This window comes from Protopterus annectens, chromosome 2.part1, assembly GCF_019279795.1.
Source record: "Protopterus annectens isolate FY-2018-M chromosome 2.part1, PAN1.0, whole genome shotgun sequence".
NCBI classification, from domain to species: domain Eukaryota; kingdom Metazoa; phylum Chordata; order Ceratodontiformes; family Protopteridae; genus Protopterus; species Protopterus annectens.
This window is the reverse complement of record NC_056729.1, coordinates 999,240,573-999,253,460: the sequence shown is the minus strand read 5'-3', so window position 1 is coordinate 999,253,460 and position 12,888 is coordinate 999,240,573. Positions and strand designations below refer to the sequence as shown.

General features: G+C 37.2%; 1 protein-coding gene across 1 annotated transcript in view; it reads right to left on the bottom strand.

The window, feature by feature from the left end:
* Positions 1–3,817: 3,817 nt before the first annotated feature.
* The window catches only part of CLNK (cytokine dependent hematopoietic cell linker), a 500,537-nt gene continuing 491,466 nt past the window's right edge, over positions 3,818–12,888 (bottom strand). The window contains exons 4-5 of the mRNA XM_044063521.1: positions 4,776–4,931; positions 3,818–3,949 (exon numbers count right to left, since the gene is read on the bottom strand). Of these exons, the coding sequence (XP_043919456.1) occupies positions 3,818–3,949; positions 4,776–4,931 (288 nt within the window). The remainder of the gene's footprint in view (positions 3,950–4,775; positions 4,932–12,888) is intronic.

The following is a 12,888-nucleotide window of genomic DNA, read 5'->3' as shown; positions in this document are numbered from 1 at the left end:
CTTGGCTAGGGTCTGAAGTGTTTGTATGCTAGGATGTCAAACATATTATTAGTTAAGTGGTAGGTAGACCAGGCTTTGTCATGGTGTTTGAGTAGAGTTTTGGTGCCAGAAGTTAGCCAGGGCGTGCACTTAGATTTGGTGCAAATTTTTCTCAAGTAGCCATACTGTTAAGAATATTTTAAAAAGCATTGCTAAAGTATTGGACTGCTAAGTGTGCTAAGTCAAGCTGGAGTGTTTTAGGAGTTTCCAATCATACTGTTTAAGGAGGGTGTTAAAGAAGGAGAAAAGTTTGTCATGTTACAGATAAGTTTAAAGGTAATATTGTTGGGGTTATGGAATTTTTTTCTTAGGATGAAAGTAGGTAAATGATCGATAAGTGTGTCAGGCAGGCAACCAGCTATATGACAAATGACAGATTTATCGATGAGAACATTACTTGTGTTTATGAGGAAAATGTATCATATCATCAGCACATTACTGAGCTGAGCTGCAATATTATCATACCTTAAAATGTTTAAAATAAGTAAAATAAATTAAAAGCAAAATTTCTAAAAATATATTTCTATTCATGAATTTAATATTTTACATCACTGGAATGTTCCACCACAAAACAAATCCCTATAATTACAAAGACAAAGATGTTTTCATGTTTATCACTGAATTACTTGAAAGTTTTTAAAGTTAAAATTCTGTTATAAGTGTACAGTGTACGTAGGTGTGTAACATCATTTTTCTGAAATTTTTCTTATGAGTGCCAGTTTTTGCTTGCACCTTAGTAGTTTAAAACCTTAGCCTGTAGGGACCTTATAACTGTAACAGTCTGCCAAACAACATAGTGTTTGAGATTTGTAAAGAGTATGTATGTATTATTTCTGTTCAAAATGGAAAATGTAGGGAGTGTTCAAACATAACTATACTAAATTTCCATTGCATTAATGAGCTATTATAAACTGACATTTTTAAACATAGATCAAATCCATACACTAAGAAGGGAAAATGATCTTTGCAACTTCAGCATACAGCTGTTGTAAGCCATTATAGCTGAAATCAGAATCCAAATGCAGTCTTGATCTAAGAATCTAAATTTAATATGTCAACAGTTTTACTTAGACATTTCAAGATGTTTGAAATGGTTCTTTGTGAAGGAGTCAGCACTTTTGAAAATTAAACTGTGATAGTTTAAAAAACTGCACTGTTCTGGGAATTGCAGATATATATTTTTCAAACTTCTAGCAGACACTTATTATAGACATTGCTTCTTATAAGCATGCATGAGATATAGCCCTACTCAGCTATTACAGTGTGGCAATCTACAAAACTATATAGTATCTGAGTTATTTATAGGATAGAAATTGGCATTTCTCTGGGTAGGAGTTGCAGTAGATACCGAGAATATACCTGTACTGCAATATAAATGCATCTTAACTAATATCGTATGCATGCATACCTAATACTGATATTTCTGTCAGTAGAAATATGCTGCTGAAACAGTCCCCTGTAATGAAGAGAGCAAAACGACCCACACAGATTTATTACAGAGCTGTTTAAGAGTTTACATCTGACTCACAGTCTAGGTGCAGTGTCTCATTACATCCAAGTGACGCCTCCAGGTGCATCTGCAATTACCTCCTACTGCTCCTCTAGGCGTCAAATATTGCCTGTTCATATTTGCATTAATAATTCCAAAACCATGCTACATACACGGTATCAGAATATTTTATCTTGAAGCACACATGATGGCAAACACAATTGTATTGATATCTGACCTCTGTTAATGAGTATTTGTTAGAACTGTAAGGTGATAACTTCATTTATTAAAGATTCAAGCCATACCCACTGGGAGGTAAAGGTATACACTCAAAAGAGTTGTACTGGAGGGAATGAGTTAAGTATCCATATGCAATTTTCTAAAAATGTTACCAAGTAATGTCAAGCAATGCTTGAGATATTTGCCTTATATGTGTGTGCACTGAGTGCAGGCATTACACAATTACAGATGGTTACCTGACTTCTTTTCAAAGTAGTAAATAAAATATATGACTGAAATATATTGCACTGATGTGCTATTAAATTAGAACTAAAAAACATGTACAGTTCTCTAGAAAAGTGACATTTTTGACATTGCAAATATGTTAGTACCTCCTAAATATGGACAGGTATGGAACTGTACACATGATAAAAAGAGGAATGTGTTTGCATTACAGTATGAAAAAAGTGACAAATAAAGCATAGTCTGTTAAGTGTGGTGACACTTCCTTAAAAATGCGGGAAAATGTCAAAAAAGATATATAGCCATTAGGTTACAGGCACAAATGTGTAATGTGTTCTGGCTATTAAATTCAGAAAATGTTAGAATATTATCTGTATTACCGTAGAATAACATTAATTTAAATATTTTATTCATTGTTGAAAAGGCAACATTTTCTCTGCTAACATCATAGCACAGAAGATAAGGTTTTAGCTGTAATCTGGATGACCTAGGGTTGACTATCAACCCACCAGGGTTTGAACATCTAGTGCTAGGTCACTTATTCAGAAAAGAGGAATGTAGCCTAAACATCTGCAGGACTGACATCAACAGATTTGGGTTTGGACCCTGTAGCATGAGAAACATAATTCATGGTTCCACTAGCAATTCATACTCATACAATGGCCATTTTTGGACACACGCAAATAAATCTACATGAATCATTGGGCTGGGATACCATGGGCATCAGACTGCTGTTTAGTAATGGGGGAGTTAAAGCCAACAGATAACCCTGTTGGATGCCTAAATCATGGCCTCCCACATTTTGGCTTTGCCAATGTGTAGTAGATGAACTGGATGTGTCACTGGACAGCTGATCTCATTTGCAGAAATTTTATTTCCCTATATGCTTTCTGAGTACCCATAACCTTCCCTCCCTTCCCATTGAAGAGTCAAGTGGGTCACATCTCTTTGTTTATTTTCTTCACTGCCTGGATCCACCAGTGTTGTGGCTGCTAACTGAATCCTTTTCACTGGCTTGCAGTCAGGGCTCCATCCCTCTGTACCAAAGAGCAAACCTCATATTTCTGCTGATTTTTGAAGTAGATTTATGATAGAGTAGAGTATGTCATGTTAATATGTGTTAGATTTTTGATTAGTATCGTGTTTTAACTAGTTTAATGATATATGGATTTTTTTCTATTTCAAGCTTTAATTTGCCAATTATGTTTTTTTTGTAAAGGGTTTGTTTGCAGTTATAGATTTCCTTTATTCATTTTTCTTTTAATTTTCTTAACTTTGATTGTGTTAAATTTCCTTTCCTAAGCTGTTGTTAATGTGAGGAGGTTATGTGCGATATATGAATGTGAATTTTTATGAATGTGGTATATGAAGTTTAGATATAGTGTTTAACTGTTTCAGGATCCACACAGAGTGATGATACATATTTGATGATGAATGCAGGGTAGTGATAAATAAAAGCATCTATATGCTGTAGGTAATAATTATATTTATTACGCCTCTTTATTAGAAAACACTGTTTGGGTGGGAAAAAAAATAAAAGCATCGGTATGCTATGCCTTGTAAAAGACATTTATCATATTTTTTGTCACTATAATTTGCAAGGAAATGAAAGAATGTATACATGCAGAGACATTTAATGTTCCTTTGCAAATATATTATTTGAAGACAAAAACTTCTCTGTGCTGCATTTTCTACATATCTGATATGGCCCGGGAAACAGCCAATGTACATAAAATACAGTTCACTATCTGTATATCCAAACAGTCTTGAGTATAATACCGTATAAGGCAAATTCTTATCATATAAACAGAAGTACCATACTTGGCTTCAGTTACACATATGCCCAGGTTGCAATGCATGAGACCAGAAAGAGAGACAAAAGGTAGGAAACAAACCTGCCCTTCGAGTCTTGTGATAGTTTGGTACTATAAATCTGTAGCTGCCAGTGTGCTGATAACCCTAAGCATAACATAATATAATATAATATAATATAATATAATATAATATAATATAATATAATATAATATAATGGATCATCAGATACTTATATAAGATATTATTTTCCTAAATGTGCATGTGTGAAAGCTATAATTTTGCACTTGAAACTACAGTATTGAAAATTAGTTTCTGAGGTTCATTTTCCTTACAGTGGCAAGCTTCCACTCCATACTAAATATTCTTACTTTGAAGTCTGCCCTGCTCAAATGTAAGGGCCACTACTGCACTCCCCATCTTGTCCTTGAAAATTTCACACACATGTTCATCAAGAACTTATTTTTCAAGACAATCTGTACACAGAGCATTATTGCATACAGACTAATGAAATTAACTGAATACATTCAAATATATACAACTTGCATTCATAACTTTTTTATGCTAGTATTTATTTTCTGGCACCTATACCTAATTTAAACTTTTGTTTTCTCATTAAAGAGATAATTGATAATTTTCTTTGCTTATGGTATAATGAAATTATAAATGATTTTATTTATGAAATTAAATAATAAATAACAGCATGCAAACTGAAAGCATTTTAATGATTTCATTATTGGAAGATTACTACCAGGGCATGCACTAAACAAAATTGTGATATCCGGACTAGAATTTTAATTCCACATACTCACTTCACAAATATCAGAAAATGCAAAATTATAGCACAAACAGGTGTATGTGTTTTTATGTGTGCTCATTACAAATATTTGTTGAAAATATGTATACACAGCAACAAGAGAGGGATAGAGAGAGAGAAAACAATGGCAGAATGCATGCATTGTGTTTGACTTACATCATCTCCTCGCAAACCTGATCCAAGGGCATACTGATGGATATCTTCCAGATAACGAATTTTAATGTTATAAACCTTGTCGGCATAAAATATAACTAGAACATATGGTGTCTCGCTTGATTTTATTGAACTGTCTCGTACCACAAACGATCCATCCTAGATATTAAAAAATAAATAAATCTGTAAATAACAGCATTAGTCGTAACAGGAACATATACCATTCATTTACTTGCTTATCTTTTTGTTCATTTATTCATTCTTTCATGTACTCATTTATTTATTGATTGACTTCAGTGAGCACTGTATCATATCTCACAAAACATTATAATGTACAGACTTTGTATTATAATTGCAACAATCAAGTACATCCCCTTTGGCAAAAACAAAGTGCCCATAAATTACCACATAGGTGGTAATCCATTAAGTACAGAAGAAGTAATTAGGGACCTGGGGATCCAAGTTGATAGCAATCTCTCATTTGACAACCACGTGGCCAAAGTGGTTAGAAAAACATTTTATATAGCCCACCTAATCATGAAGGGATTCACATCTAGATCAGGGGAAGTCATTGTGCCTCTTTACTCATCCCTCATCAGGCCCATAATTGAGTACAATGCCCCTTTTGGGATGTACCTTACCAGACACCTGCAGCAACTGGAAAGACCCCAAAAATACCTCACCAAGAGGATCAAAGGGCTTAAACAGATGCCATATGCTGCCCGGTTAAAGAAACTCCAGCTCTACTCAGTGGCATACCGCCTGCTCAGAGGCAATCTGTGCCTGACGTATAAAGCCATGTCCAACCCGGAATTAATGGACATGCTGCACCTCAGAAAATCCAAATCCCATCAAGCTACACACTCAAGAGACTTGAACCTCAGCACTGAAATAAATAGGACATGCTGGAGGGACAGATTCATAACCCAGAGGCTCCCTTCACTCTGGAATAAAATCCCAGTCCAGGTTAGGCAGAGTCCCTCATTGACTCTCTTCAAGAGGAATCTTGATGAGTGGATGGGAGACCATAGGTTTACCCCAGGTATCACTTCTGTGTCACTGTTAGACAGAGGCACAGTATACTAACCTCGAAAAAGGGCATAGCAAAATTAATTTAAAATGGGTGGCGAAAGCCAAACACACTCTGGCTAGGCTTATAAATGCCCTAGGGCAGATAGCCTAGTATGAACCTATGAACCTATAGTTCCTTTGACCGTATTTATTTTTATTTTCTTAAATGAAAGCTGCACATTTCAAAGTAATTAATATGATATTTCTCCCCATAATATCATTTAGGTATTTGAAGATGTTCCAAACTCCTGACTGGATTTCAATTTCTTCCTTTTTGCTTTTTTTTCATTATTGATCATCAAGGTCATAACATATCTTTACTCAGATTTGTAGCTGTTTCTGAAAGAAAATATGTATCACTCTGCATACCAAAGGAAAGACCACAACTATTTGTAGTTTACACAGTTATCAACCAAATTTTAACAACATCAGAGTATGCCTTACTGTTGTCAGAAAAATGCTACAAAGCATACATACAGCTAAAGTGAAATTCTTTTTGAAATGGTCAGAAAAATCCTTAACATGAAGAGCAGGGATCACATATATTACATTATTAAATTGACAGACTACTGTGCAATCTGATTTTCATCATTAATGTATTGCTGGTACACGTGCAACTGTAGAAAACTGAGGAAAGTATAGTATACCAGAAGTTGCATGAAACTGCTTTACTACCTAAGTGCAAACTGTCAGTCACAGATTAATGATCAGAGCTTCTAGACCTGAGTATTAAGAGAAAGCAGGGGACAGTATGCAATCTTCCTCAGAAAAATAGCTCTGAATATCTAAAATGTACTTTAGCCACTTGTTTGGATGATGTACCAAAAGTTTGATTTCTTGTTGAATACATTTATAAATATGTTATATAGTAATGAGTTTTTCACTAAGCTGTCCAAGAGGAAGGCTCTTAAGGCAATGTTGCCATATTACTTAGAAAGTAGCTTATACAATATATTGTTTACTTTCACTATTTTGTAATATTACAATATGTTAAACATTCAGGAGTGAATTTGTATTTGTGTTCATAAAAAAATTCAGACTAAGAATACAAATATGTTTTTTCCAAAGATAGGTGAATTTGGTGGAAAGGTATGGAGGTATAGAATTTGATTTCTGTACTAGTAGTATACATTTTTGCTTACATACAGTCTTTAATGCTGGGTCATGTATTGAGATATTATGCAATCTTTTGTTTGCTTAAAATCATAGATTTCATGTCTGCAGGGAGTTTGCATGAGTTTGGTTATATCTGACACTTTATTGTGATGCTCTTACTGTTTCTACTTGGGTCATATTAGTCTTATTCTCATGTGCAATGGCTAATATGAGATGGGGTTTTGATTTTCTCTTCATAATCCTTAAATTGTTTGCTGCTATCCCACTGAAATCCCTCAGATTGTTTTTAAACTACTGTACAATGCTTTATCATTCATTATGGGTAAAGGTATTATACAAGACTTTTTCCGTGGATTCTATAGGAGGTGAATTACATTAGAGGTCTTCTTTTGGGCTCCCTATTGAAATGTTGGCAATTGAAATGCCGACTGCCAAAAAGCAAAAAAAAAAAAAAAAGACAAAACACAGGAGAAGAGCGAATGTTGAAAATCACTCTTCAAAAACTTCTTTTTGCGGGGAGGAGACAAACCCCCCTTCACCCCCCCCATGTGAGGGCCAAGCCTCCCCCCACACTTCCTGAACTTATATATACCAAGCTCTGAGATTGCCATACCTTGGAGAAAAAGGAATAGTTTAGGAAATGGCATGACAGATTTAATATGTACATGTCTGATCTTTTGGCCATTCAGTCTCTGCTATCTAGGACTTACTCAGTCCTGATATTTCAAATTGTTACCCTTCTTTTGTTCTTATCTTAAGGTGGGGGGGCAAAATACCTTATACTGTAGACATTGTTGCTTTCTATATATGTTGGCTTAAAATACTGTAACTAGGTGAACTGGATAGTTGTGAATACAATTGGATTGTGGGTTTCTTTTATACATGCAAACATGTACAAATCTTTCAAGCACTGGCAATAATGCCCTGCTAGACTGCTGGTGGATCCAAACAGTTATCCCCATAATAAGTGTTCAAGTTGTTCTTAAAATCTTCTAAACTAGAGATTGTTTTAATTTACTTTTGTAGCCTAAGCATTTGACAGTAGTCAAAAGTATTAAAAGTCATTCTAAGGTGATAGCTGCTCTTGATTCGATTGTTCCTATTTTTCCTAGACTTTCTTAATTTGACTATATCATTTTAAGCACAGTATTTTCAAAAGGAAAAAAAGTGCTTACCACAATAAGGGAATGTTAGAAAATGTAACTGTTTGATTATTAGTAAATATTTTTATAACATGGAACAAGGCTGTTTTGAGAAAAACAGATATTATTTTAATACCTTTACCTACAGGACTTGTGTAAGACTTGTGTAAGACAAGCTTTTTGAAAATGCACACTCAATGTAAAATATAAAACTCATAACAAGAAAGGCACAGGATATTAATACTTATTCTATGTGCACTTCATTATTGTTTTATGGAGTTTGGTGTTTCCTACTTTGAAATTACAGTGCTTGAGAATGCATATCAGATTTACAGCTGTGCAAAGTATATTAGCACTGTAGACAAATGCAGGGCCTTTGATGGTCTATATAATCATGGAAAGCATATTAGATCTAATACAAAAAACATGTGCGGTCTCCTATATGACTCTGGTAACCTCACAGTGGTTAATTCAAAAATATTTTATGATATAGCTGACTATGATGTCAGCAAAGATTGTAGTGTTTCCTCAGACATTATTCAGTCTCTACATATTAATGTAACATCTTCTGACTTTGAAAATGCTGGTGAATTTATTGTTGCTTCATTTTTCAGAAAGATGGGAAGTATAGCGTGATAGTCAAGACAATTCATGTATAAGGAATTTCTGGCAGATGTTATGTTATCAAGGTTGTCAATTGTCCTTATGAAGCATTATCTAGTCAATAAAAAGAAAAAGAAAAAGGAAAGGCTTATATAAGAGTCTGATAAACACATACACAGTAGAGTTAGTGTGGCTCTTGTATGTTTTGCAGCTTGTCTTGAACCAAGAGCTTATATGTGTCTGTTAGGCTGCGAGCGATACCATCAGTAGCTTAACAACTGACGGGGTCTCTCTACATGGACAGGTCTTAGCTGAGGTGCCAAACTAAAATAAACCACCCATACTGGACAGTAGCAGTTTGGAACAGAGATGGTGGATGACATTTCTGTGACAAGGACAATGACATTGATATTAAATATGCAGAAAAAAAGTTTGCCATCTACTTCCTTGTCTTGCCATAAGAACTCCATAGACAAATAGTGACATTAAAAAGGTGATATAGAGCTCGAAGCTCTCCTCAGTATGGAGAACATAGATATCTGTCCAGTGACAGAAACCTGGTTCAAGGCTCCAGAGAGCACCCCTGCACTAACAGGCTATACCTCATATCATGCTTTTCGGCCCCAAAACCCGGACCGAACCACAAAAGGAGGGGGGAGTTTCCATATTTATCAAGGATATCCACACCTCCAGGTTAGTGGCATTGCACGAAGTATCGGAGACCATCCATGTGCAACTAACAGTGGGCAAGACTGCTTTTCAGTTTATAGCATCCTACAGACCACCCTCTCAAAGTCAGGAATCCCACTCGGCTTTCCTGAAAACATTGGAGAACATGAAGATCTTTCCGAACACCATTATACTGGGCAACTTCAACTACCCAAACATTGACTGGGAGCACTACTCAAGCCCCAGCACCTTAGCCCAAAGGTTCCTGGAAATTATAAACTCAAATGCTATGGAACAACTAGTCATCACTCCCACAAGAGGGGACAACATACTAGACCTGATCATTACCAACATGGGGACTCTATGCTCCACACCAGAAGTATATCCCTCATTGGTAAGATCAGACTATAAATTAATTTCACTGGATGTCCACATCCCGACCCCACCCCCAGCCCAGAAAACCACAGTGAAAAACTTCTCAAAAGCGAACTTCTCACTTCTCAAAACCGAAGTGGAATCCTTCAAGGCCCCAGAGCCAGTGGAGACTACGGCCCAAACTGCAGAATCCTATATAAACGCATTCTACGGACATCTCCAGGAATGCATGGATCATGCTATCCCAAACAAAACCAAGACCCAATCATCCAAAGGCAGGCGTCCAGTCTGGTGGACCCCTGCCATAAATAAACTGTACAACAGAAGGAGGAAGCTACTACATGATAGAGCAAAATCCCTAATAGGGAAGGCATCTCTGATCAGTACTAGCAAAAAATTACGATCCCTCATAAAATCCTCCAAGGCCAGCTTCGAGAGAAAAATTGCACAGGACACCAAAGGCAATCATAAGGCTTTTTTCAGTTATGTTAGGAACCTGGGATGCAACTCCCAGACTTGTTCTGAGTTGGTTCTAAATGACAAAAAATACACTGAACCCACAGACATCGCCAATATCCTGGCAGACAGGTTCAGTGCAAACTTCTCCCCTCCCCAAAAGAGCAAGTATCTATCCCAGCAGAGGGTTGCCTCCCAAACATCTCTGATGCTCAGGTGAAGGCTGCCCTCTCCAAAGCAAAAAACACTGCTTCCATGGGACCAGATGGTGTCCCAGGTTGCATCCTACATGAACTCCAGGAGGGACTAATCCCTCACATAAAACAGCTATACAATCTCAGCCTCACTACAGGATATGTGCCCACAGAATGGCGTACAGCAACAGTGGTCCCACTCCACAAAGGTGGAGCCTCTACGGACCCTGGAAACTATCGCCCCATAAGCCTGACTAGCTTAGTCTGAAAGGCTATGGAGAGGATCATCATGGAGCTCATAAACAAAGACATTGGGGACCTACAGACACTAGATCCTACCCAGTTCGGCTTTGTCAAGGGCAGATCCTGCCTTTTGAACCTGGTTGACTTCTTCGAAACAGTCACCAAAGCCATAGATGAAGGGAAGGTAGTCCACACAGCCTATCTGGACCTTGCAAAGGCATTTGACACAATACCCCACTCCGGCATCATAGATAAGCTATCCAGCTTAAATATAAACCCCTATGTCACAAGATGGGTCACAAACTGGCTCAAAGACAGAACCCACAGAGTGAGAGTTGCTGGAGCCATGTCAGACTCGAAACCGGTCACAAGTGGCATCCCACAGGGTTCTGTCCTGGGACCACTCTTGTTCGGTATATACTTTTCCGAGGTACAGGCAAACGTGGGAGGACTATGGCTCACCAAGTTTGCAGACGACTGCAGACTGGGCACCATAATCGACTCTCCAGCTGACACAAACATCCTTCAAAAAGGTCTCACAGAGACAGATAACTGGTGCCAGCACCATGATTTAAAGCTAAATGCCAAAAAATGTATAGTCATACCCTTTGGCAAAAACAATGTGCCCACAAATTACCACATAGGCGGAAACCCATTAAGTACAGAGAAAGTTATTAGGGACCTGGGGACCCAAGTTGATATCAATCTCTCCTTTGAAAACCACATTGCCAAAGTGGTTAGAAAGACCTTCTACATAGCCCACCTCATCACGAAGGGTTTCACATCTAGATCAAGAGAGGTAATCGTGCCCCTTTATTCATCCCTCATCAGGCCCATCATAGAATACAATGCCCCTTTTGGGATGTACCTTACCCGACACCTGCAGCAATTAGAAAGACCCCAAAAGTATCTCACCAAGAGGATCAAGGGTCTCAAACAGATGCCATATGCTGCTCGGTTAAAAAAATTCCAGCTCTACTCAGTTGCATACCGCCTACTTCGAGGCGATCTATGCCTGACATACAAAGCTATGTCAAATCCAGAATTAATGGACATGCTCCACCTCAGTAAATCTAAATCCCTTAGAGCCACACGCTCGAGGGACTTGAACCTCAGCACAGAAATAAATAGAACTTGCTGGAGGGACAGGTTCATAACCCAGAGGCTTCCTCACTCTGGAATAGAATTCCAGTTCATGTGAGGCAGAGCACCTCACTGAATCTCTTCAAGAAGAATCTCGATAGGTGGATGGGGGATCGTAGGTTTGTCCCAGGGATTACTCCTGTGTCACTATTAGACAGAGGCACAGTAAACTAAACCTTAAAAAGGGCACAGTATACTCAAATCAAGGGGTGGCGTAAGCCATACAGAATCGGGCTAGGCTTATAATTGCCCCAGGGCAGATAGCCTAGTATGAACCTATGAACCTATGAACCTATGAATAAACTTATTAGGCTTGAAGCCACTTAACAATCTACTAGGTAAAAGAAGAGCAATCTTCAGAGTAAAAACTAGTGGATTTGGTGGACACGTGAAGACACACAGAATCTGACTTCCCTAATGGTACTCTTCATTTCTGTTTACATCCTTTAGTTTTGTGTCATGTATTGAGATGTCATACAGCATTCCCATTGTTTGGGATGTCTAACAGCTGATGTTTTTATGCATGAAACGATTGTCAGAAGCTACAATTACTTCTTTTGTGATCTGCACAGCTGAGGCTGTGGCTGGGTTATTTTTGAGGCCTTCTAGATAAGAATCTATGTCAGTTCTCCATGGAGCAGCTAAAGTGTCAAGTTGTTTTACTCACTGTGACCTTTAGGCATTTCAGTTTTAAATTCTTCTACGTCTCCATTTGGTGAGTACCATACTACTAAATTAAGCAGCTGTTATGTAGTCATCATAGCAGTAAATCATAATGGACAATTCCTTGTATAACTCCTGACAGGCTATTTAGTTTTCTAGATGTCTCCATAGTTTGGGAAGCATTTAACCCATGCTCAAGTCTCATTGTGTCTGCTTTTTGTAACAGTAAAAAAAAGAGATAGAGAAAGAATGAGCACTTTTTTTATTTAGAATTGCCTGTTTTTTGGTTAGGATATTTTATTTTCATTACAAGTATACAAGTATGTTTTATATTTGGTAGTATTTTCACTTTATTTAGGATAATTTTGTTCATTAAATTTAGGGTTTACTGCTTTTATTTTAAGAGTTATGGCAGTCATTAATTTAACCTTTGGTACAAGA